General features: G+C 56.5%; 1 protein-coding gene across 1 annotated transcript in view; it reads right to left on the reverse strand.

The window, feature by feature from the left end:
• Positions 1-16,355, reverse strand: part of LOC128820982 (structural maintenance of chromosomes protein 1A-like) — a 17,726-nt gene extending 1,371 nt beyond the window's left edge. Inside the window, 12 exon segments of the mRNA XM_054001835.1 lie at positions 287-353; positions 1,469-1,551; positions 1,658-1,798; positions 2,612-2,653; positions 3,253-3,469; positions 5,971-6,209; positions 8,923-9,126; positions 11,075-11,149; positions 11,151-11,188; positions 13,881-13,956; positions 13,958-14,070; positions 15,896-16,355. Coding sequence (XP_053857810.1) covers positions 287-353; positions 1,469-1,551; positions 1,658-1,798; positions 2,612-2,653; positions 3,253-3,469; positions 5,971-6,209; positions 8,923-9,126; positions 11,075-11,149; positions 11,151-11,188; positions 13,881-13,956; positions 13,958-14,070; positions 15,896-16,004 — 1,404 coding nt within the window. The 5' untranslated portion in view covers positions 16,005-16,355.
• Positions 16,356-20,279: the final 3,924 nt, after the last annotated feature.

The following is a 20,279-nucleotide window of genomic DNA, read 5'->3' on the forward strand; positions in this document are numbered from 1 at the left end:
GGGGGGTGAAAAAGGGGATTTGGGGGTGAAGAAAAGGGGATTTGGGGGGAGAAAAAGGGGGTTTTGGGGGTGAAAATGGGGTTTCGGGGTGAAAAAAGGGGATTTGGGGGGTGAAAAGGGGATTTGGGGGATGAAAAAGGGGATTTTGGGGGGCTGAGCCCATACCCTCGAGGTGCTTCTGCTCCTCCAGGGATTGTCTGGGGGGGAGAAATGGGGGTTTGGGGAGTGAAATGGGGGTTTGGGGGGTGAAAAAGGGGATTTGGGGGGTTAAAAAGGGGATTTGGGTGGTGAAAAAGGGGATTTGGGGGGCTGAGCCCACGCCCTCGAGGCGCTTCTGCTCCTCCAGGGACTGCCTGGGGGGGGAAATGGGGGTTTGGAGGGTGAAAAAGGGGGTTTGGGGGGTGAAAAAGGGGATTTGGGGGGATTTGGGGGGAGAAAAAGGGGATTGGGGGGGTTGGGGGGTGAAAAAGGGGATTTGGGGGTGAAAAAGGGGATTTGGGGGGAGAAAAAGGGGGTTTGGGGGTGAAAATGGGGGTTTCGGGGTGAAAAAGGGGATTTGGGGGGTGAAAAGGGGATTTGGGAGGTGAAAAAGGGGATTTGGGAGTGAAAATGGGGATTTGGGGGGTCAATCCCAGCTCCTCGAGCCATTTCTGCTCCTCCAGGGATTGTCCGGGGGTGAAAAAGGGGATGTGGGGGGAGAAAAAAGTGGTTTTGGGGGTGAAAAAGGGGATTTGGGGGGTTTGGGAGTGAGCCCACGCCCTCGAGGCGCTTCTGCTTATCCAGGGATTGTCTGGAGGGAGAAATGGGGTTTGGGGGGTGAAAAAGGGGATTTGGGGGGAGGAAAAGGGGATTTGGGGGGAGAAAATGGGGATTTGGGGGTGAAAAAGGGGATTTGGGGGGAGAAAAAGGGGATTTGGGGGTTAAAAAGGGGATTTGGGGGGATCTGGCGGGTTTGGGGGATTTGGGGGCTGATCCCTGACTCTCTGACAGGAGTGGGGACATGGGGATGACCTGGGGACCCCTCCAGCCCCCTTGGGGACACCTTGGGGACACCTTGGGGACACTCCAGCCCCCTTGGGGACACCTTGGGACACTCCAGCCCCTTGGGACACTCCAGCCCTTTGGGGACACTCCAGCCCTTTGGGGACACCTTGGGGACCCCCTGGGGACACTCCAGTCCCCTGGGGACACCCTGGGGACACCCCAGCCCCTTGGGGACCCCCTGGGAACACTCCAGTCCCCTGGGGACACCTTGGGGGACACTCCAGCCCCTTGGGGACACCCTGGGGACACTCCAGCCCCCCTGGGGACACCTTGGGGACACTCCAGCCCCCCTGGGGACACCCTGGGGACACTCCAGCCCCTTGGGGACACCTTGGGGACCCCCTGGGGACACCCTGGGGACACCCCAGCCCCTTGGGGACACCCTGGGGACACCCTGGGGACCCCCTGGGGACACGTCACCCACTTGCTGGTGGCGATGTACTCCTCGAGCTTCTCGATGCGTTTCTGGTTCTCCTCGATCTCCCGCAGCTTCTGCTTGATCTTGGCCTGGGCACAGCAGGGCCAGGTGAGGCCAGGTGAGGCCAGGTGGGGCCAGGTGGGGCCAGGGGACAATTTGGGGACAATGTGGGGACAATGTGGGACCCCAGCTCACCTCGGTCTCCACCTTCTTCCTCTCCTCCAGGTCCAGCCGGTCCTGGTCGGCTTTTTGGTCGCGGTTGAACTTCTCGAGCTCCTGGGCCAGCGTGGCCGCGCGCTTGCTGGCCTCCTCCTTCAGCCGGTGGTACTTCTTCACCTGGGGGGCAGCTGGGCTCAGCACACCTGGATGGGCTCACCTGGGCCAGCACACCTGGCTGGGCTCACCTGGGAGCCACAGAGACCTCCCAAATCCCACAGGACCAGCACACCTGGCTGGGCTCACCTGGGCCAGCACACCTGGCTGGGCTCACCTGGGAGCCACAGAGACCTCCCAAATCCCACAGGACCAGCACACCTGGATGGGCTCACCTGGGCCAGCACACCTGGCTGGGCTCACCTGGGAGCCACAGAGACCTCCCAAATCCCACAGGACCAGCACACCTGGATGGGCTCACCTGGGCCAGCACACCTGGCTGGGCTCACCTGGGTGGGCCAGCACACCTGGCTGGGCTCACCTGGGAGCCACAGAGACCTCCCAAATCCCACAGGACCAGCACACCTGGCTGGGCTCACCTGGCTCAGCACACCTGGATGGGCTCACCTGGGCCAGCACACCTGGCTGGGCTCACCTGGCTCAGCACACTGGATGGGCTCACCTGGGAGCCACAGAGCCCTCCCTGAACCCCACAGGATCAGCACACCTGGCTGGACCTCACCTGGGTGGCTCAGCACACCGGGATGGGCTCACCTGGGAGCCAGGGAGCCCTTCCCAAATCCCACGGGATCACCCCGTACCTGGTTCTCCTCCAGGGTCAGGTCCCGTCCCTGGCTCTGGCTGTTTTTCCATCCCTCCCAAATCCCAAATCCCCAAACCCCAAATCCCTCCCGTACCTGGTTCTCCTCCAGGGTCAGGGCTCTTCTCCATCCCTCCCAAACCCCAAATCCCAAATCCCACGGGATCACCCCGTACCTGGTTCTCCTCCAGGGTCAGGTCCCGTCCCTGGCTCTGGCTCTCCCTCATCCCTCCCAAACCCCAAATCCCCAACCCCAAATCCCATGGGATCACCCCGTACCTGGTTCTCCTCCAGGGTCAGGTCCCTCCTGTGGCTCTGGCTGTTTTTCCATCCCTCCCAAACCCCAAACCCCAAATCCCAAATCCCAAACCCCAAATCCCAAACCCCAAATCCCCAACCCCAAATCCCATGGGATCACCCCGTACCTGGTTCTCCTCCAGGGTCAGGTCCCGTCCCTGGCTCTGGCTGTTTTTCCATCCCTCCCAAACCCCAAATCCCAAATCCCAAACCCCAAATCCCTCCCGTACCTGGTTCTCCTCCAGGGTCAGGTCCCTCCTGTGGCTCTGGCTCTTCTCCATCCCTCCCAAACCCCAAACCCCAAATCCCAAATCCCAAACCCCACATCCCAAACCCCAAATCCCAATCCCCAACCCCAAATCCCAAACCCCAGACCCCGTACCTGGTTCTCCTCCAGGGTCAGGTCCCGTCCCTGGCTCTGGCTGTTTTTCCATCCCTCCCAAACCCCAAATCCCAAATCCCACGGGATCACCCCGTACCTGGTTCTCCTCCAGGGTCAGGTCCCGTCCCTGGCTCTGGCTCTCCTCCTCATGCGCTCCTCGAACTCCTGCCGGGATTTCTCCACGGAGAGCATCTCCTTCTCCAGCTCGTCCATGTCGCCCTTGCGTTTCTTGTACTGCTTCTGGGCGTTCTGCAGCGACTTGCGCGCCGCCTCCAGCTTCTTGATCTTGTGCGCCGTGTTCTCCTTGGCCTTGATGTACTGCGGCCGCTTCTGGTTCAGCTCCGCGTCCTTCTCCCTGCGGGGCCGCGCCGCCGCGCCCTTAGGGCTGGCTTTGGGCTTTGGGCTGGCTTTGGGGCTGGGTTTGGGGTTTGGGCTGGATTTGGGGCTGGCTTTGGGCTTTGGGCTGGCTTTGGGGCTGGCTTTGGGCTGGCTTTGGGGTTTGGGCTGGGTTTTGGGCTGGGTTTGGGGGGTGGTTTTGGAGTTTTAGCCAGTTTTGGGCTTGGTTTTGGGGCTTTGGGCTGGGTTTGGGGCTTTGGGGTTAGGGCTGGGTTTGGGGCTTTGGCTGGGTTTGGGGCTTTGGGGTTAGGGCTGGGTTTGGGGCTTTGGGCTGGGTTTTAGGCTTTGGGCTGTGTTTTGGGCTTTGGGCTGGGTTTGGGGCTTTGGGGCTGGCTTTGGGGCTGGGTTTGGGGTTTGGGCTGGGTTTTGGGGTTAGGGCTGGGTTTTGGGGGTGGTTTTGGCCTTTGGGCTGGCTTTGGCTGGCTTTGGGCTGGGTTTGGGGCTTTGGGCTGGGTTTGGGGCTTTGGGGGGTGGTTTTGGGCTTTGGGCTGGCTTTGGGCTGGATTTTGGGCTGGGTTTTGGGGTTCGGGCTTGGTTTTGGGTTAGGGCTGGGTTTTGGGGGTGGTTTCAGGGTTTGTGCTTGGTTTTGGGGTTGGTTTTGGGGTTTGGGCTGGGTTTTGGGCTGGGTTCGGGGCTTTGGGCTGGCTTTGGGCCGGCTTTGGGGCTGGCTTTGGTGCTTTGGGCTGGGTTTTGGGCTTTGGGCTCGGTTTGGGGTTTGGGCTCCGTTTTGGGGTTGGTTTTGGGCTTTGAGCTGGGTTTTGGAGGTTAGTTTTGGGGTTAGGGCTGGGTTTTGGGGGTGGTTTTGGGGCTTTGGGCTGGGTTTTGGGGCTTTGGGGCTGGGTTTAGGGGTTCGGGCTTGGTTTGGGGTTAGGGCTGGGTTTTGGGCTGGGTTTAGGGCTTTGGGCTGGGTTTGGGCTCCGTTTTGGGGGGTCGTTTTGGGCTTTGAGCTGGGTTTTGGGGTTAGGGCTGGGTTTTGGGGGTTAGGGCTGGGTTTTGGGGTTAGGGCTGGGTTTTGGGGATTGGTTTTGGGCTTTGGGCTGGCTTTGGGCTTTGGGCTGGCTTTGGGGGGTGGTTTTGGGGTTAGGGCTGGGTTTTGGGATTGGTTTTGGGCTTCGGGCTGGCTTTGGGGCTTTGGGCTGGCTTTGGGGGTGGTTTTGGGGTTAGGGCTGGGTTTTGCGGGTGGTTTTGGGGTTTGGGCTCGTTTTTGGCTTGGTTTTGGGTCTTTGGGCTCGGTTTGGGCTGGCTTCAGGGCTGGGTTTAGGGGTTCGGGCTGGGTTTGGGGGGTGGTTTTGGAGTTGGGCCCAGTTTTGGCTTGGTTTTGGGCTGAGTTTTGGGGGTGGTTTTGGGCTTTGCACTTGTTTTTGGGTCTTTGGGCTGGGTTTGGGCTTTGGCTGGGTTTTGGGGCTGGGTTTGGGGTTTGGGCTGGCTTTGGGGCTGGGTTTGGGGCTTTGGGCTGGGTTTGGGGCTTTGGCTGGGTTTTGGGGCTGGGTTTGGGGTTTGGGCTGGCTTTGGGGCTGGGTTTGGGCTTTGGGCTGGGTTTGGGCTGGCTTTGGGGGTGGTTTTGGCCTTTGGGCTGGCTTTGGGGTTTGGGCTGGCTTTGAACTGGGTTTTGGGGTTAGGGGCTGGGTTTTGGGGGTGGTTTTGGGCTTTGGGCTGGGTTTGGGGCGGGGTTTAGGGCTTTGGGCTTGGTTTTGGGGGTGGTTTCGGGGTTTGTGCTTGGTTTTGGGGTTGGTTTTGGGGTTTAGCCTTGGTTTTGTGGTTTGGGCTTGGTTTTGGGGTTTGGGCTGGGTTTTGGGCTTGGTTTGGGGGTTGATTTTGCGGTTTGGCCTTGGTTTTGTGTCTGACTTTGGGATTTGGGCTTGGTTTTTGGGTTTTGGGGTTGGTTTTGGGTCTGTGCTTGGTTTGGGGTTTTGTGCCTTGGTTTGGGGTTTTGTGCCTTGGTTTCCATCCCTAAATTGAGCACTCCCACCCCCAAACTTATCATTCCCTCCCCAAATTGAGAATCCCCATCCCCAAATTTAGGATTCTCACCCCCAAATTTTCCCATTCCCACCCCAGATTTCCCATTCCCACCCCAATTTTCCCATTCCCACCCCAGATTTCCCATTCCCACCCAAATTTTCCCATTCCCACCCCAAATTTTAGCCCTCCCACCCCAAATTTCCCATTCCCACCCCCAAATTGAGCATTCCCACCCCAAATTTAGGATTTCCACCCCAAATTTTACCATTCCCACCCTAGATTTATCATTCCCACCCCCAAATTTAGGATTCCCACCCCAAAATTTACCATTCCCACCCCCAAATTTAGGATTCCCACCCCAAATTTTACCCTTCCCACCCCAAAATTTTAACCCTCCCACCCCATATTTCCCATTCCCACCCCAATTTTCCCATTCCCACCCCATATTTCCCATTCCCAGCCCAGATTTCAGCCCTGCCACCCCCCCAGGCCGCTCACTTGATCTCCTTCTCGATCTGCTGCTGCTCCCTCATCATCTTGCCCAGCTCCTTCTTGCGGTCCTTGAGCTCGTCCTCCACCCTGTCCATCCTCTTCTTGTCCTTGTCGATCTCGCGGTTCTTCAGGCCCAGCTCCTTGTTGAGCTTCTCGATCTCGGCCTCGTTGTGGAAGAGTTTGAAGAGCTGCAGCTGCACCTGGGCTCGAACCACCTCGTCCTTGAGCCGCTGGTACCGGTCAGCCTGGGGGGCACGGGGAGCCGGGCTTTGGGCTGGGCCTAGGCCTGGCTCTGCCCAGGAGCTGCTCAAACCCAGGCTGGGCTCTGATCAGGAGCTGCTCAAACCTGGCCTGGGTCTGGTCAGGAACTGCTCAAACCTGGCCTGGTTCTGGTCAGGAGCTGCTCAAACCTGGCCTGGCTCTGCCCAGGAGCTGCTCAAACCTGGCCTGGCTCTGCTCAGGAGCTGCTCAAACTCAGGGTTTGCGCCTGGTCAGGAGCTGCTCAAACCTGGGTCTAGGCCTGGCTTTAGTCAGGAGCGGCTCAAACTCAGGCCTGGCTTTGCTCAGGAGCTGCTCAAACCTGGCCTGACTCTGGCCAGGAGCTGCTCAAGCCTGGGTCTAGGCCTGGCTTTGCTCAGGAGCTCCTCAAACCCAGGCCTGGCTTTAGTCAGGAGTGGCTCAAACCTGGCCTGGCTCTGGCCAGGAGCGGCTCAAACCTGGCCTGGGTCTAGCCAGGAACTGTTCAACCTGGGCCTCGGCCTGGCTTTGTACAGGAGCTGCTCAAACTCGGGGTTTGGGTCTGGTCAGGAGATGCTCAAACCTGGGTCTGATTCTGCCCAGGAGCTGCTCAAATCCCTGGCCTGGCTCTGCCCAGGAGCTGCTCAAATCCCTGGCCTGGCTCTGCCCAGGAGCTGCTCAAACCTGGCCTGGCTCTGCCCAGAGCTGCTCAAACCTGGCCTAGGCCAGGCTCTGGTCAGGAGCTGCTCAAACCCAGGCCTGGCTCTGCCCAGGAGCTGCTCAAACCTGGCCTGGCTCTGCCAGGAGCTGCTCAAACTCGGGGTTTGGGTCTGCCCAGGAGCTGCTCAAACCTGGCCTGGCTCTGCCCAGGAGCTGCTCAAACCTGGGCCTAGGCCAGGCTCTGGCCAGGAGCGGCTCAAACCTGGCCAGGCTCTGGCCAGGAGCTGCTCAAACCTGGCCTGGCTCTGGTCAGGAGCGGCTCAAACCCAAGCCAGGCTCTGATCAGGAGCTGCTCAAACCTGGCCTGGCTCTGCCCAGGAACTGTTCAAACCTGGGCCTAGGCCTGGCTTTAGTCAGGAGTGGCTCAAACCTGGGGTTTGGGTCTGCCCAGGAGCTGCTCAAACCTGGGTCTAGGCCTGGCTTTGTACAGGAGCGGCTCAAACTTGGGGTTTGGGTCTGATTCTGCCCAGGAGCTGCTCAAACCTGGCCTGGGTCTAGCCAGGAACTGTTCAAACCTGGGCCTAGGCCTGGCTTCAGTCAGGAGTGGCTCAAACCTGGCCTGGCTTTGCTCAGGAGCGGCTCAAATCCCAGGCCTGGGCCTGGCTCTGGCCAGACCCTTCCCAGCCCAGGAATTCCAACCATTCCCAAACCCCCATTTCCGGGAATCCAACCATTCCCAAACCCCTTTTTTCCCAGCACTCCAAACACTCCCAAGCCCCTCTTTTCCCCAGCATTCCAACCATTCCAACCCCTTTTTTCCAGGAATCCAACCATTCCCAACCCCCTCTTTCCCCAGCACCCCAACCATTCCCAAACCCCTTTTTTCCCAGCACTCCAATCATTCCCAAACCCCCATTTCCTGGGAATCCAACCATTTCCCAAACCCCTTTTTTCCCAGCATTCCAACCATTCCCAACCCCTTTTTTTCCCAGCACTCCAAACACTCCCAACCCCCTCTTTTCCCCAGCATTCCAACCTTCCCAACCCCTTTTTTCCAGCACCCCAACCATTCCCAAACCCTTTTTCCAGCATTCCAACCATTCCCAAACCCCTTTTTTCCCAGCACCCCAACCATTCCCAACTCCCTCTTTCCCCAGCACCCCAACCATTCCCAAACCCCCATTTCCCGGGAATCCAACCATTCCCAAACCCCTTTCCCCAGCACTCCAATCATTCCCAAACCCCCATTTCCTGGGAATCCAACCATTTCCCAAACCCCTTTTTTCCAGCATTCCAACCATTCCCAACCCCTTTTTTCCAGCACCCCAACCATTCCCAAAACTCCTTTCCCCAGCACTCCAAACACTCCCAAACCCCCTTTTCCCCAGCATTCCAACCATTCCCAAACCCCCATTCCGGGAATCCAACCATTCCCAACTCCCTCTTTCCCCAGCACTCCAACCATTCCCAAACCCTTTTTCCCAGCATTCCAACCATTCCCAAACCCTCTTTTTCCCAGCACCCCAACCATTCCCAAACCCTTTTCCCCAGCACCCAACCATTCCCAAACCCTTTTCCCCAGCACTCCACCATTCCCAAACCCCCATTCCGGGAATCCAACCATTCCCAAACCCCTTTTCCCCAGCACCCCAACCATTCCCAACCCCTTTTCCCCAGCACCCCAACCATTCCCAAACCCTTTTTTCAGCACCCCAACCATTCCAAACCCTCTTTTTCCCAGCACCCCAACCATTCCCAAACCCTTTTTCCCCAGCACTCCAACCATTCCCAAACCCTTTTCCCCAGCACCCCAACCATTCCCAACCCCTTTTTTTCCAGGAATCCAACCATTCCCAAACCCCTCTTTCCCCAGCATTCCAGATCATTCCCAAACCCCTCTTTTCCAGAATTCTGACCATTCCCAAACCCCTCTTTTCCCAGGAATCCAACCATTCCCAACCCCTTTTTTTCCAGCACCCCAACCATTCCCAACCCTGCTTTCCCCCGCATTCCAGACCATTCCCAACCCCTTTTCCCCCCAAAATCCCGAGGCTTTCCCACCTCCTCCTTCTCCTGCTTGGCCTCCTTGCGCTCGGCGGCGATGTTCTTCTTGCGGTGGTAGTTGAACTGCGTGTCCTCCTCGGCCTTCACCATCTCCTTCTTGCGCTTGTCGTACTCGGGGGCCAGCTCGCCCGAGCGGCTGATCTCCTCAAAGAGCGCCGTGCGCTCCTTGGGGTTCTTCATGGCGATGGACTCCACTGCTCCCTGGGACCAGAAATGATCCTAAATCCCTAAATCCCTGTGAGAAATCCTGAAATTCCTAAAATGGATCCCTAAATCCCTGGGATCTCCTCAAAGAGCGCCGTGCGCTCCTTGGGGTTCTTCATGGCGATGGACTCCACTGCTCCCTGCGGTTAGAAATGATCCTAAATCCCTAAATCCCTGTGAGAGATCCTTAAATTCCTGTGAGAAATCCCTAAATCCCTGGGATCTCCTCAAAGAGCGCCGGTGCGCTCCTTGGGGTTCTTCATGGCGATGGACTCCACTGCTCCCTGGGAAAATGGGATTAGAAATGATCCTAAATCCCTAAATCCCTGTGAGAGATCCCTAAATCCTTAAATTCCTGAAAGGGAATCCCTAAATCCCTGTGAGAGATCCCTAAATCCTTAAATTCCTGAGAGGGATCCCTAAATCCCTGGGATCTCCTCAAAGAGCGCCGTGCGCTCCTTGGGGTTCTTCATGGCGATGGACTCCACTGCTCCCTGGGACCAGAAATGATCCTAAATCCCTAAATCCCTGTGAGAAATCCCTAAATCCTTAAATGGGATCCCTAAATCCCTAAATTCCTGAAAGGGAATCCCTAAATCCCTGTGAGAGATCTCTAAATCCTTAAATTCCCAAAATGGGATCCCTAAATCCCTGGGATCTCCTCAAAGAGCGCCGTGCACTCCTTGGGTTCTTCATGGCCATGGACTCCACTGCTCCCTGGGAAAAAGGGGCCAAAATTGATCCTAAATCCCTTTGAGAGATCCCTAAATCCTAAATTCCTGTGAGAGATCCTTAAATTCCTGTGAGAAATCCTTAAATCCTTAAATTCCTGAAAGGGGATCCCTAAATCCTTGGGATCTCCTCGAAGAGCGCCGTGCGCTCCTGACAGGAGGGTCCCAAATCCCCAAATCCTGACAGGAGGGTCCCAAATCCCCAAATCCTGACAGAAGAATTCCCAAATCCCCAAATCCTGACAGGAGGGTCCCAAATCCCCAAATCCTGACAGGAGGGTCCCAAATCCCCAAATCCTGACAGGAAGGTCCCTAAATCCCCAAATCCTGACAGGAAGGTCCCTAAATCCCCAAATCCTGACAGGAGGGTCCCAAATCCCCAAATCCTGACAGGAGGGACCCCAAATCTCCAACTCCTAAATCCCATGGGGGGTTCCTAAATCCCATGGGGGATCCCCAAATCCTCATGGGGGGCTGGGGGATCCCTTTGGGGTGGGGGGATGGGGGAGACCCCCCCTCAAATCATCCTGGGAGCACAAAACCTCATCACGCTGCCCCAAAATCCCCCTGAACCCCCCAAACCCCTCAAAAAACCCCAAAAGTGCCCCCAAAAACCCCAGAATTGCCCCCAAAAACCCCCAAAATCACCCCAAACACCCCCAAAATCGCCCTAAAAACGTCCCCAAAATCACCCCAAAAACCACCCCAAAAACTGCAAAATCGCCCCAAAATCCCCCCCAAAAACCCAAAATTGTCCCCAAAATGGCCCCAAAAACCCCAAAATTGCCCCCAAAAAAACACAACCCCCCACAAACTGCCCCAAAAATCCCAAAATCACCCCCAAAAAACCAGCCCGAACCCCCAAAATTGTCCCCAAAAACCCCAAAATTACTCCCAAAACTGCCACAAAACCCCCAAAATCACCCCCAAAAACCACCCAAAACCCCCAAATCGCCCCCAAAACTGGCACAAAAAAACCAAAATCGTCCCCAAAAAACCCAAAATTGCCCCCAAAACCCCTCAAAAACCCAAAATCACCCCAAAAACCTCAAAATCGCCCCCAAAATCACCCCCAAAACCCCAAAATCTTCCCCAAACCCCCCAAAATTGCCCAAAAACATCCCCAAAAACCCCCAAAATCTTCCCCAAACCCCCCAAAATCCCCCAAACCCCCCAAAACCCCAATCCCCCCCAAATCCCCAGCCCCTCCGGACCTGGAAGACGAGGAAGTTCCTGGCCTTGATGAGGATCCCCAGCTTCTCCAGCTCCTCGCTGTACTCGCTCAGCTGCCACCACCCTGTTGTTGATCTTGTACTCGGAGGAGCTGCCTGCAACGGGCGTTTTGGGGGGTCAGGGGGGTCCCAAATCCCTACACACCCCAAAATGTGACCCCCAAAATCCTAAACACCCCAAAATGTGCACCCCAAACCCCAAACTGTTTATGCTGGCACAGGTAAAGGTGTGGTTTTGGACCCCTCCTCAAAACTGTCTGTGCTGGGCGTTTGGGGGGATTTTGGGGGGTCCCCCAAAGCCTAAAAACCCCAAAATGTGCACCCCAAACCCTAAACGCCCCAAACCCTAAACACCCCAAAATGTGCACTCCAAAATCCCAAAAACCCCAAAATGTGACCCCCAAAATCCTAAACTGTGCCCCCGTCACGCTGGTAGGATAAAGGTGTGGTTTTGGACCCCTCCTCAAAACAGTCTTGTGCAGGGGGTTTGGGGGATTTTGGGGGTCCCCCAAATCCTGAACACCCCAAAATATGACCCCCAAATCCTAAACACCCCAAAATGTGCACCCCAAACCCTACACACCCCAAAATTTGACCCCCAAACCCTAAACTGTGCCCCCGTCACGCTGGCACAGGTAAGGTGTGGTTGTGGACTCCTCCTCAAAACTGCCTGTGCTTGGGGGTTTGGGGGGGATTTTGGGGGATCCCCCAAATCCTAAACACCCCAAAATGTGACCCCCAAATCCTAAACACCCCGAAATGTGACCCCCAAATCCTAAACACCCCAAAATGTGACCCCAAATCCTAAACTGTGCCCCCGTCACGCTGGCACAGGTAAGGTGTGGTTTGGACCCCTCCTCAAAACTGCCTGTGCTGGGGGTTTGGGTGGGATTTTGGGGGGTCCCCCAAATCCTAAACACCCCAAAATGTGACCCCCAAATCCTAAACACCCCGAAATGTGACCCCCAAATCCTAAACTGTGCCCCGTCACGCTGGCACAGGTAAAGGTGTGGGTTTGGTCCCTTCCTCGGAGCTGCCTGTGCTGGGGGTTTGGGGGGAAATTTGGGGGGTCAGGGGGGGCCCCAAATCCTAGACACCCAAAAATGTGACCTCCAAATCCTGAACTGTACCCCCCCAACTCTGTGATTCCCAAAACGTCCCCAAACCCACCCCAGAGCAGCCCCAAACCCATGGAAATAACCCAAAACCCCCCCGAATTGCCCCAAAAGCCAGGGAAATATCCCCAAACCCACCCCAAACCCCCAGAACTGCCCCAAAAACCCTGGAATTGCCCCCAAAACCCCAGAAATCCCTCCAAAACCCCCGGAAATCCCCCAGAACTGCCCCCAAACCTCCGGAATTCCCCCCAAAACCCCCAGAACTGTCTCCAAAACCCCCCAGAACTGCCCCAAAATCCACCCAATCCCCCCCAACCTCCCAAAACTGCCCCAATCCCCCCCAGAACTCCCACCCAAACCCCCCAGAACTGCGCTAAAACCCCCAGAAATCCCCCCAATCCCCCCAGGACTGCCCCAAAACCCCTGGCATTGCCCCCAATCCTCCACAATCCCCCAGAACTCCCCCCAATCCCCCCAGAACTGCCCCAATCCCCCCAGAACTCCCCCATTCCCTAAGAACTCCCCCCAAACCCCCCCCCGGAATCCCCCCAAATCCCCCCGGAAATCCCCCCAATCCCCCCAGGACTGCCCCAAAACCCCTGGCATTGCCCCCAAATCACCCCAGAATTCCCCCCCAATCCCCCCAAACTCCCCAGAACTGTCCCCAGTCCCCCCAGAACTGCCCCCAATCCCCCCAGAACTGCCCCAATCCCCCCAGAACTGCCCCAATTCCCTAAGAACTCTCCCCAAACCCCCCCCGGAATCCCCCCAAATATCCCCCCAGAACTGCCCCCAATCCCCCCGCAATCCCCCCCAGTCCTGCCCCAATCCCCCCAGAACTCCCCCAATCCCCCCAGTCCTGCCCCAAAACCCCTGGCATTGCCCCCAATCCCCCCAGAACTGCCCCCAGTCCCCCCAGAACTCCCCCCAATCCCCCCCAGAACTGCCTCAATCCCCCCAATCCCCCCGGAATCCCCCCAGAACTCCCCCCAATCCCCCAGTCCTGCCCCAACCCCCCCGGAATCCCCCCAAATCCCCCCAGAACTCCCCCCAATCCCCCCAGTCCCCCCAGTCCTGCCCCAAACCCCCCAGAACTCCCCCAATCCCCCCCAGAACTGCCCCCAAACCCCCCTGGAATCCCCCCAAAACTCCCCCCAATCCCCCCCAGAACTCCCCTCAATCCCCCCCAGTCCCCCCAGTCCTGCCCCAAACCCCCCAGAACTGCCCCAATCCCCCCAGAACTGCCCCCAAAGCCCCCGGAATCCCCCCCAATCCCCCCAGAACTGCCCCAAACCCCCCAGAACTGCCCCAAATCCCCCCCAGAACTCCCCTCAATCCCCCCCAGTCCCCCCAATCCTGCCCCAATCCCCCCAGAACTGCCCCAAATCCCCCCAGAACTGCCCCCAATCCCCCCAGTCCTGCCCAATCCCCCCAGAACTCCCCTCAATCCCCCCAGTCCCCCCAGAACTCCCCTCAATCCCCCCAAATCCCCCCAGAACTGCCCCCAAACCCCCCGGAATCCCCCCAGAACTCCCCCCAGTCCCCCCAATCCTGCCCCAAACCCCCCAGTCCTGCCCCAATCCCCCCAGAACTGCCCCAATCCCCCCAGTCCTGCCCCAATCCCCCCCAGAACTGCCCCAAAGCCCCCGGAATCCCCCCCGGGCGCAGACCGACGATGACGCGGGCGAAGGTGCGGTCCTCGGCGCCCTCCTCCGAGTACACCATGCTGACGAAGGCGCGGCTGGCGGGCCGGCTTGCCCACGGGCGCGCCGTGGATCAGGTCCCGCAGCGTCTTCACGCGCAGGTTGCTCGTCTTCTCGCCCAGCACGAAGCTGATGGCGTCCATCAGGTTGGATTTGCCTGCCCAGGGTCGGGGGGGGTGTGAGAGGGGTTATGGGGATGGGGGGAGACCTCGGGGTTACTGGGGGATTGCAGGGAATGGGGGAGCCCCGGGAATTGAGGGGGGACCCCTGGGAATGGGGGGATGGAGGGAGCCCCGGGAATTGAGGGGGGACCCCTGGGAATGGGGGGATGGAGGGAGCCCAGGGAATTGAGGGGGGACCCCTGGGAATGGGGGGATGGAGGGAGCCCAGGGAATTGAGGGGGGACCCCTGGGAATGGGGGGATGGAGGGAGCCCCGGGAATTGAGGGGGGACCCCTGGGAATGGGGGGATGGAGGGAGCCCAGGGAATTGAGGGGGACCCCTGGGAATGGGGGGATTGGAGGGAACCCAGGGAATTGAGAGAGGACCCCTGGGAATGGGGGGATTGGAGGGAACCCAGGGAATTGAGGGGGGACCCCAGGGAATTGAGGGGGGACCCCTGGGAATGAGGGGGGACCCCCGGGAATGGGGGGATGGAGAGAGCCCCGGGAATTGAGAGAGGACCCCTGGGAATGGGGGGATGGAGGGAGCGCCAGGAATTGAGAGGGGACCTCTGGGAATGGGGGGTTGGAGGGAGCCCGGAATTGAGGGGGGACCCCTGGGAATGGGGGATTGGAGGGAACCCAGGGAATTGAGAGAGGACCCCTGGGAATGGGGGGATTGGAGGGAACCCAGGGAATTGAGGGGGGACCCCAGGGAATTGAGGGGGGACCGCTGAAAATGGGGGGGATGGAGGGAGCCCCGGGAATTGAGAGAGGACCCCTGAAAATGGGGGGATGGAGGGAGCGCCAGGAATTGAGGGGGGACCCCAGGGAAAGAGGGGGGACCCCCGGGAATGGGGGGGGTTGGTGGGAGCCCTGGGAATTGAGGGGGGACCCCCAGAGAAAAACGGGGGAGTCCAGGGAATGGGGGGTTGGAAAGAGCCTTGGGAATTGAGGGGGGGACCCCAGGGAATGGGGGGAACCCAGGAATTATTGGGGGGACCCCAAGGAATGGGGGGAACCCAGGAATTATTGGGGGGACCCCAGGGAATGAGGGGGTTGGAAGGAGCCTTGGGAATTGAGGGGGGACCCCTGGGAATGGGGGGAACTGAGGGAATTGAGGGGGGACCCCTGGGAATGGGGGGAACTGAGGGAATTGAGGGGGGATCTCTGGGAATGGGGGGATGGAGAGAGCCCCGGGAATTGAGGGGGGACCCCAGGGAAAGAGGGGGGACCCCTCAGGAATGGGGGGGGAACTGAGGCAACTGAGGGGGGACCCCTGGAATGGGAGGAACTGAGGGAATTGAGAAGGAATCTCATGGAATGGAGGAATGGAGAGAGACTTGGGAATTGAGGGGGGACCCCAGAGAAAAACGGGGGAGCCCAGGAAATGGGGGAGCCCAGGGAATTGAGGGGGGACCCCAGGGAATGGGGGGCTTGGAGGGAGCCCCGGGAATTGAGGGGGGACCCAGGGGAAAAGGGGGGAGGTGAGGGGGTGTCCAGGGAACGGAGAGGAAAAACCGAGGGGGAACCCCAGGGTGTGAGAGGAGACTGTAGGGAATTGGGGGGGACCCCAAAACTTAGGAGGGACCCCATGGAATGGGGGGGGAGCCCAGAGGAAGAGGAGGGAAGCGAAAAGAAGGGTGAGGGAGGACTGTGGAGAATTCTTGGAGGCTTAGGAGGGACCCCAGGGAACGGGGAACCCCCCGGGGCACGGCGGGAGGAGGAAGGGGGAGCGGGGCGCTGTAAAGAACTCGGGGTCACCCCTCAGACCATCACGGGACCCCCTCCCTGCTCCCCGGAGAGCCCCCCCGGCACTCACCGGAGCCATTGGGGCCGATGATGGCGGTGAAGCGGCGGAAGGGCCCGATGATCTGGCGGCCCTTGTACGACTTGAAGTTCTCGATCTCGATGAGCTTCAGGAAGCCCATGGTGGGGCCGGGAGGGTCCCGGGAGGGTCCCGGGGGGCTCAGGGGGTCCCGGGGTCTCGGGCCGGAGCCGCGGCCGGAGGGCGGGGAAAGCGGCGGCTGTGGCGGCCGCTGAGGGACGGGCCGCTGCGCCTCGCGATTGGCTCCGGGCGCTGTCAATCTTCGCCGTAACCCCGCCTCCTCGCCTCTGATAGGCCGGCGGTTCCCCGCGGCGGCTCCGCGGCGCCACGCCTCGCGATAGGCTCAGTTCGCTGTCAATCATCGCCGTAACCCCGCCTTCTCGCTTCCCATTGGTTGCCAGTTTGAACGCAGGAGTGGTGGCGCGAGCGGGTGCATTTGCATGGAACGTACCAAGTCCGGACGGGAGGGGGGGGGGTGGAATGGGCCGGCCCGTCGCCATGGGAACGGGGGGACGCCATGGCAGCAAAGGCTGCCGCGAATTGGGGCATTTTCGGTAAAAATCGCGTTTCTTGGTGACCTTGGGACCAAAAACCTCGGGACAGGATTTATTCCTCGAGGTTTTTTTCCTGTTAGAATGGTCTGTGATGCCAAGATTGTTAATTAACTTGGAGTAATAAACAGTAACTCAAAGATGGTCACACACTACTTAAATATATATATTTTTTGTAATATTATTCTCTAAATAACGGCTGTATGATTGACACTAAAGCTACAAGGCGTTAATGCAACTTGCAATTTAAGGTATTAGCATAACTTGACCTATATAAATTATCTAATATTAATATGATGCAAATTAAATTAATATAATACATATCAAAATATAGTGTATCAATATATGCTTTTTGCATATTATCGCTTCTTATGCCTGTATATATAAAACTAAAAACAAATTTTTGTATTTGTACCACATATTTTTACACCTATACAACCTACATAAACATATATTTTTAAATCTATGTATCATATTTATATACATAATTTTCTCTATTTACATAGTTTCTTACATGTATCATATTTATATACATAATTTTCTCTATTTACATAGTTTCTTACATATTTGCATAACCTGATACCTATATAACCCGAATCACAGCTTTTTATACCAACATAGCCTATTAGTCCTGGACAAATAAAGAATGCTCTGGATAGTAATTCAATTGTTACCCAGGTATTATTGCATTCAAATAATTCAATTTTTACCCGAATATTGCTGTATTCTCACCTGGACACCTGATCCAGTCTGTCCTCACCTGGACACTGATGTCACTTGCTGTCCCTCCGAGCTCACGGGCACCATTTGCACACCTCACAGGGGGGATTTGCACCTCATTTCCCCCCACAGGTGCCATTTCCCCCTCCCTCATTGCCCATTGTGGCCACCATTTGCCCCCCTCACCCTCAAGGGCTCCATTTCCCCCCAATTTCCTCTCAAGGGCTACATTTTCCTCTCACAGGCTCCATTTCCCTCCACTTTTCCCTCACAGATTCCATTCCCTCCATTTTCCCCTCATGGGCTCAATTTCCCCCCAAATTCCCCTCAAGGGCTCCATTTCCCCCTATTTTTCCCTCATGGGCTCAATTTTCCCCATTTTTACCTCATGGACTCCATTTCCCCCCATTTTCCCCTCAGGAGCTCCATTTTCCCCCAATTTTCTCTTCATGGGTTCCATTTCCCCCATTTTCCCCCTCAAAGGCTCCATTTCCCCCCATTTTTACCTCATGGGCTCCATTTCCCCCCATTTTCCCCTCATGGGCTCAATTTCCCCCCCATTTTCCCCCTCAAAGGCTCAATTTCCCCCATTTTTACCTCATGGGCTCCATTTTTTCCCTCATGGACTCCATTTCCCCCCATTTTCCCCTCATGGACTCCATTTCCCCCTGTTTTCCCCTCAGGAGCTCCATTTTCCCCCAATTTTCTCTTCATGGGTTCTATTTCCCCCATTTTCCCCAGTTTTCCCCTCAAAGGCTCCATTTCCCCCCCATTGTCTCTTCATGGGTTCCATTTCCTCCATTTTCCCCATTTTCCCCTCAAAGGCTCCATTTCCCACCATTTCCCCCTCAATAGCTCAATTTCCCTCCATTTTCCCCTCATGGGCTCAATTTCCCCCCATTTTCCCCCTCAAAGGCTCCATTTCCCCCATTTTTACCTCATGGGCTCCATTTTTTCCCTCATGGACTCCATTTCCCCCCATTTTCCCCTCAAAGACTCATTTCCCCCTGTTTTCCCCTCAGGAGCTCCATTTTCCCCCAATTTTCTCTTCATGGGTTCCATTTCCCCCATTTTCCCCAGTTTTCCCCTCAAAGGCTCCATTTCCCCCCCATTGTCTCTTCATGGGTTCCATTTCCTTCATTTTCCCCATTTTCCCCTCAAAGGCTCCATTTCCCACCATTTCCCCCTCAATAGCTCAATTTCCCTCCATTTTCCCCTCATGGACTCAATTTCCCCCCATTTTCCCCCTCAAAGGCTCCATTCCCCCAATTTTACCTCATGGGCTCTATTTTTCCCTCATGGACTCCATTTCCCCCCATTTCCCCCTCAGGAGCTCCATTTTCCCCCAATTTTCTCTTCATGGGTTCCATTTCCCCCATTTTTCCCCTCAAAGGCTCCATTTTCCCCCAGTTCCAATCAAAGGCTCCATTTCCTCCCATTTCTCCTCAGGAGCTCCATTTCCCCCCCATTTTCTCTTCATGGGTTCCATTTCCTCCATTTTTCCCATTTTCTCCTCACAGGCTCCATTTTCCGCCATTTCCCCTCAAAGGTTCCATTTCCCCCCATTTTCCCCTCAAAGGCTCAATTTTCCCCCCATTTTCCCCATTTTCCCCTCACGGGCTCCATTTCCCCCCCATTTTCCCCTCAAATGCTCCATTTCCCCCCGGTTTCCCCTCACAGGCTCCATTTCCCCCCCAATTTCCCCTCACAGGCTCCATTTTCCCCTCAAATGCTCCATTTCCCCCCCATTTTCCCCTCAAGGGCTCCATTTCCCCAGTTTTCTCCTCATAGGCTCAATTTTCACTGCAATTTCTCTTCGCGAGTTCCATTTCCCCTATTTTCCCCCACAGGCTCCATTTCCCCCCATTTTCCCTCAAAGGCTCCATTTCCCCCCATTTTTACCTCATGGGCTCCATTTCCCCCCCATTTTCTCTTCATGGATTCCATTTCCCCCATTTTCCCCTCAAGGGCTCCATTTCCCCAGTTTCCTCCTCACAGGCTCCATTTTCACCACAATTTCTCCTCAGGAGCTCCATTTCCCTCCCATTTCTCCCTCACGGGCTCCATTTTCCCCCAGTTTCCCCTCACAGACACCATTTTCCCCTCACGGGCTCCATTTCCCCCCAATTTTACCTCACGGACTCCCATTTTTCCCTCACAGGCTCCATTTCCCCCAATTTTTCCCTCAAGCGCTCCATTCCCCCTCTATTTTCTCCTCACGGGTTCAATTTTCCCCTCACAGGTTCCATTTCCCCCCATTTTCCCCTCAAAGGCTCCATTTCCCCCCCATTTTCCCCTCACAGGTTCCATTTCCCCCCATTTTCCCCTCAAAGGCTCCATTTCCCCCCCATTTTCCCCTCACAGGTGCCATTTCCACCCCTCATGGGCTCCCAAAATTCCCCAAAATGTCCCTTTTCCCTGGCAAAATTGGTTACATCCCCTAAAATTACCAGGTTCTCCCTGAAATTACTCTTTCCTCCCCCAAACACTTTTCAGCTTGGCCAAATCCCACCGTTTTGCCCCGAAATTCCCATTTTCCCTTCAAAAACACTGATTTCCCACAAAAAATATGGATTTTCACTTTTGAATTTTCCTATAAGTCCAGAGGGTCTCTGCCCCAAAACTCCCATTTTCTCTGCAAAAATACAGATTTTCCACTAAAAGCATGGATTTTGCCCCCGAAATACCCATTGTCCCTGCAAAAACACTGATTTTCTACTGAAAATATGGATTTTGCCCCCCAAATTCCCATTTCCGTGCAAAAATATCCATTTCCCACTAAAACTATGGATTTTTCCCTCTAACATTTTTGATTTTTCCTCTAAACCTGGAGGGCCTTAGCCCTAAAACTCCTGTTTTCCCTGCAAAAATACTGGTTTCCCACTGGAAGTATGGATTTTGCCCGCGAAATTCCCATTTTCCAATGCAGAAACATCGATTTCCCACGAAAATTACGGATTTTTTTCCCTCTAATACTTTTGATCTTTCCTCTAAACCCGGGGGAATCTGGGTGGTCTCACCTCTGGGTTTGAGGGGGCACCGAGCGGGCGGGTCTTTGAAAGCCACGCCCCTTCGCGGAACCACGCCCCTTTAACAGCATGGCCACG

Source organism: Vidua macroura, chromosome 33, assembly GCF_024509145.1.
Source record: "Vidua macroura isolate BioBank_ID:100142 chromosome 33, ASM2450914v1, whole genome shotgun sequence".
Taxonomy (NCBI): domain Eukaryota; kingdom Metazoa; phylum Chordata; class Aves; order Passeriformes; family Viduidae; genus Vidua; species Vidua macroura.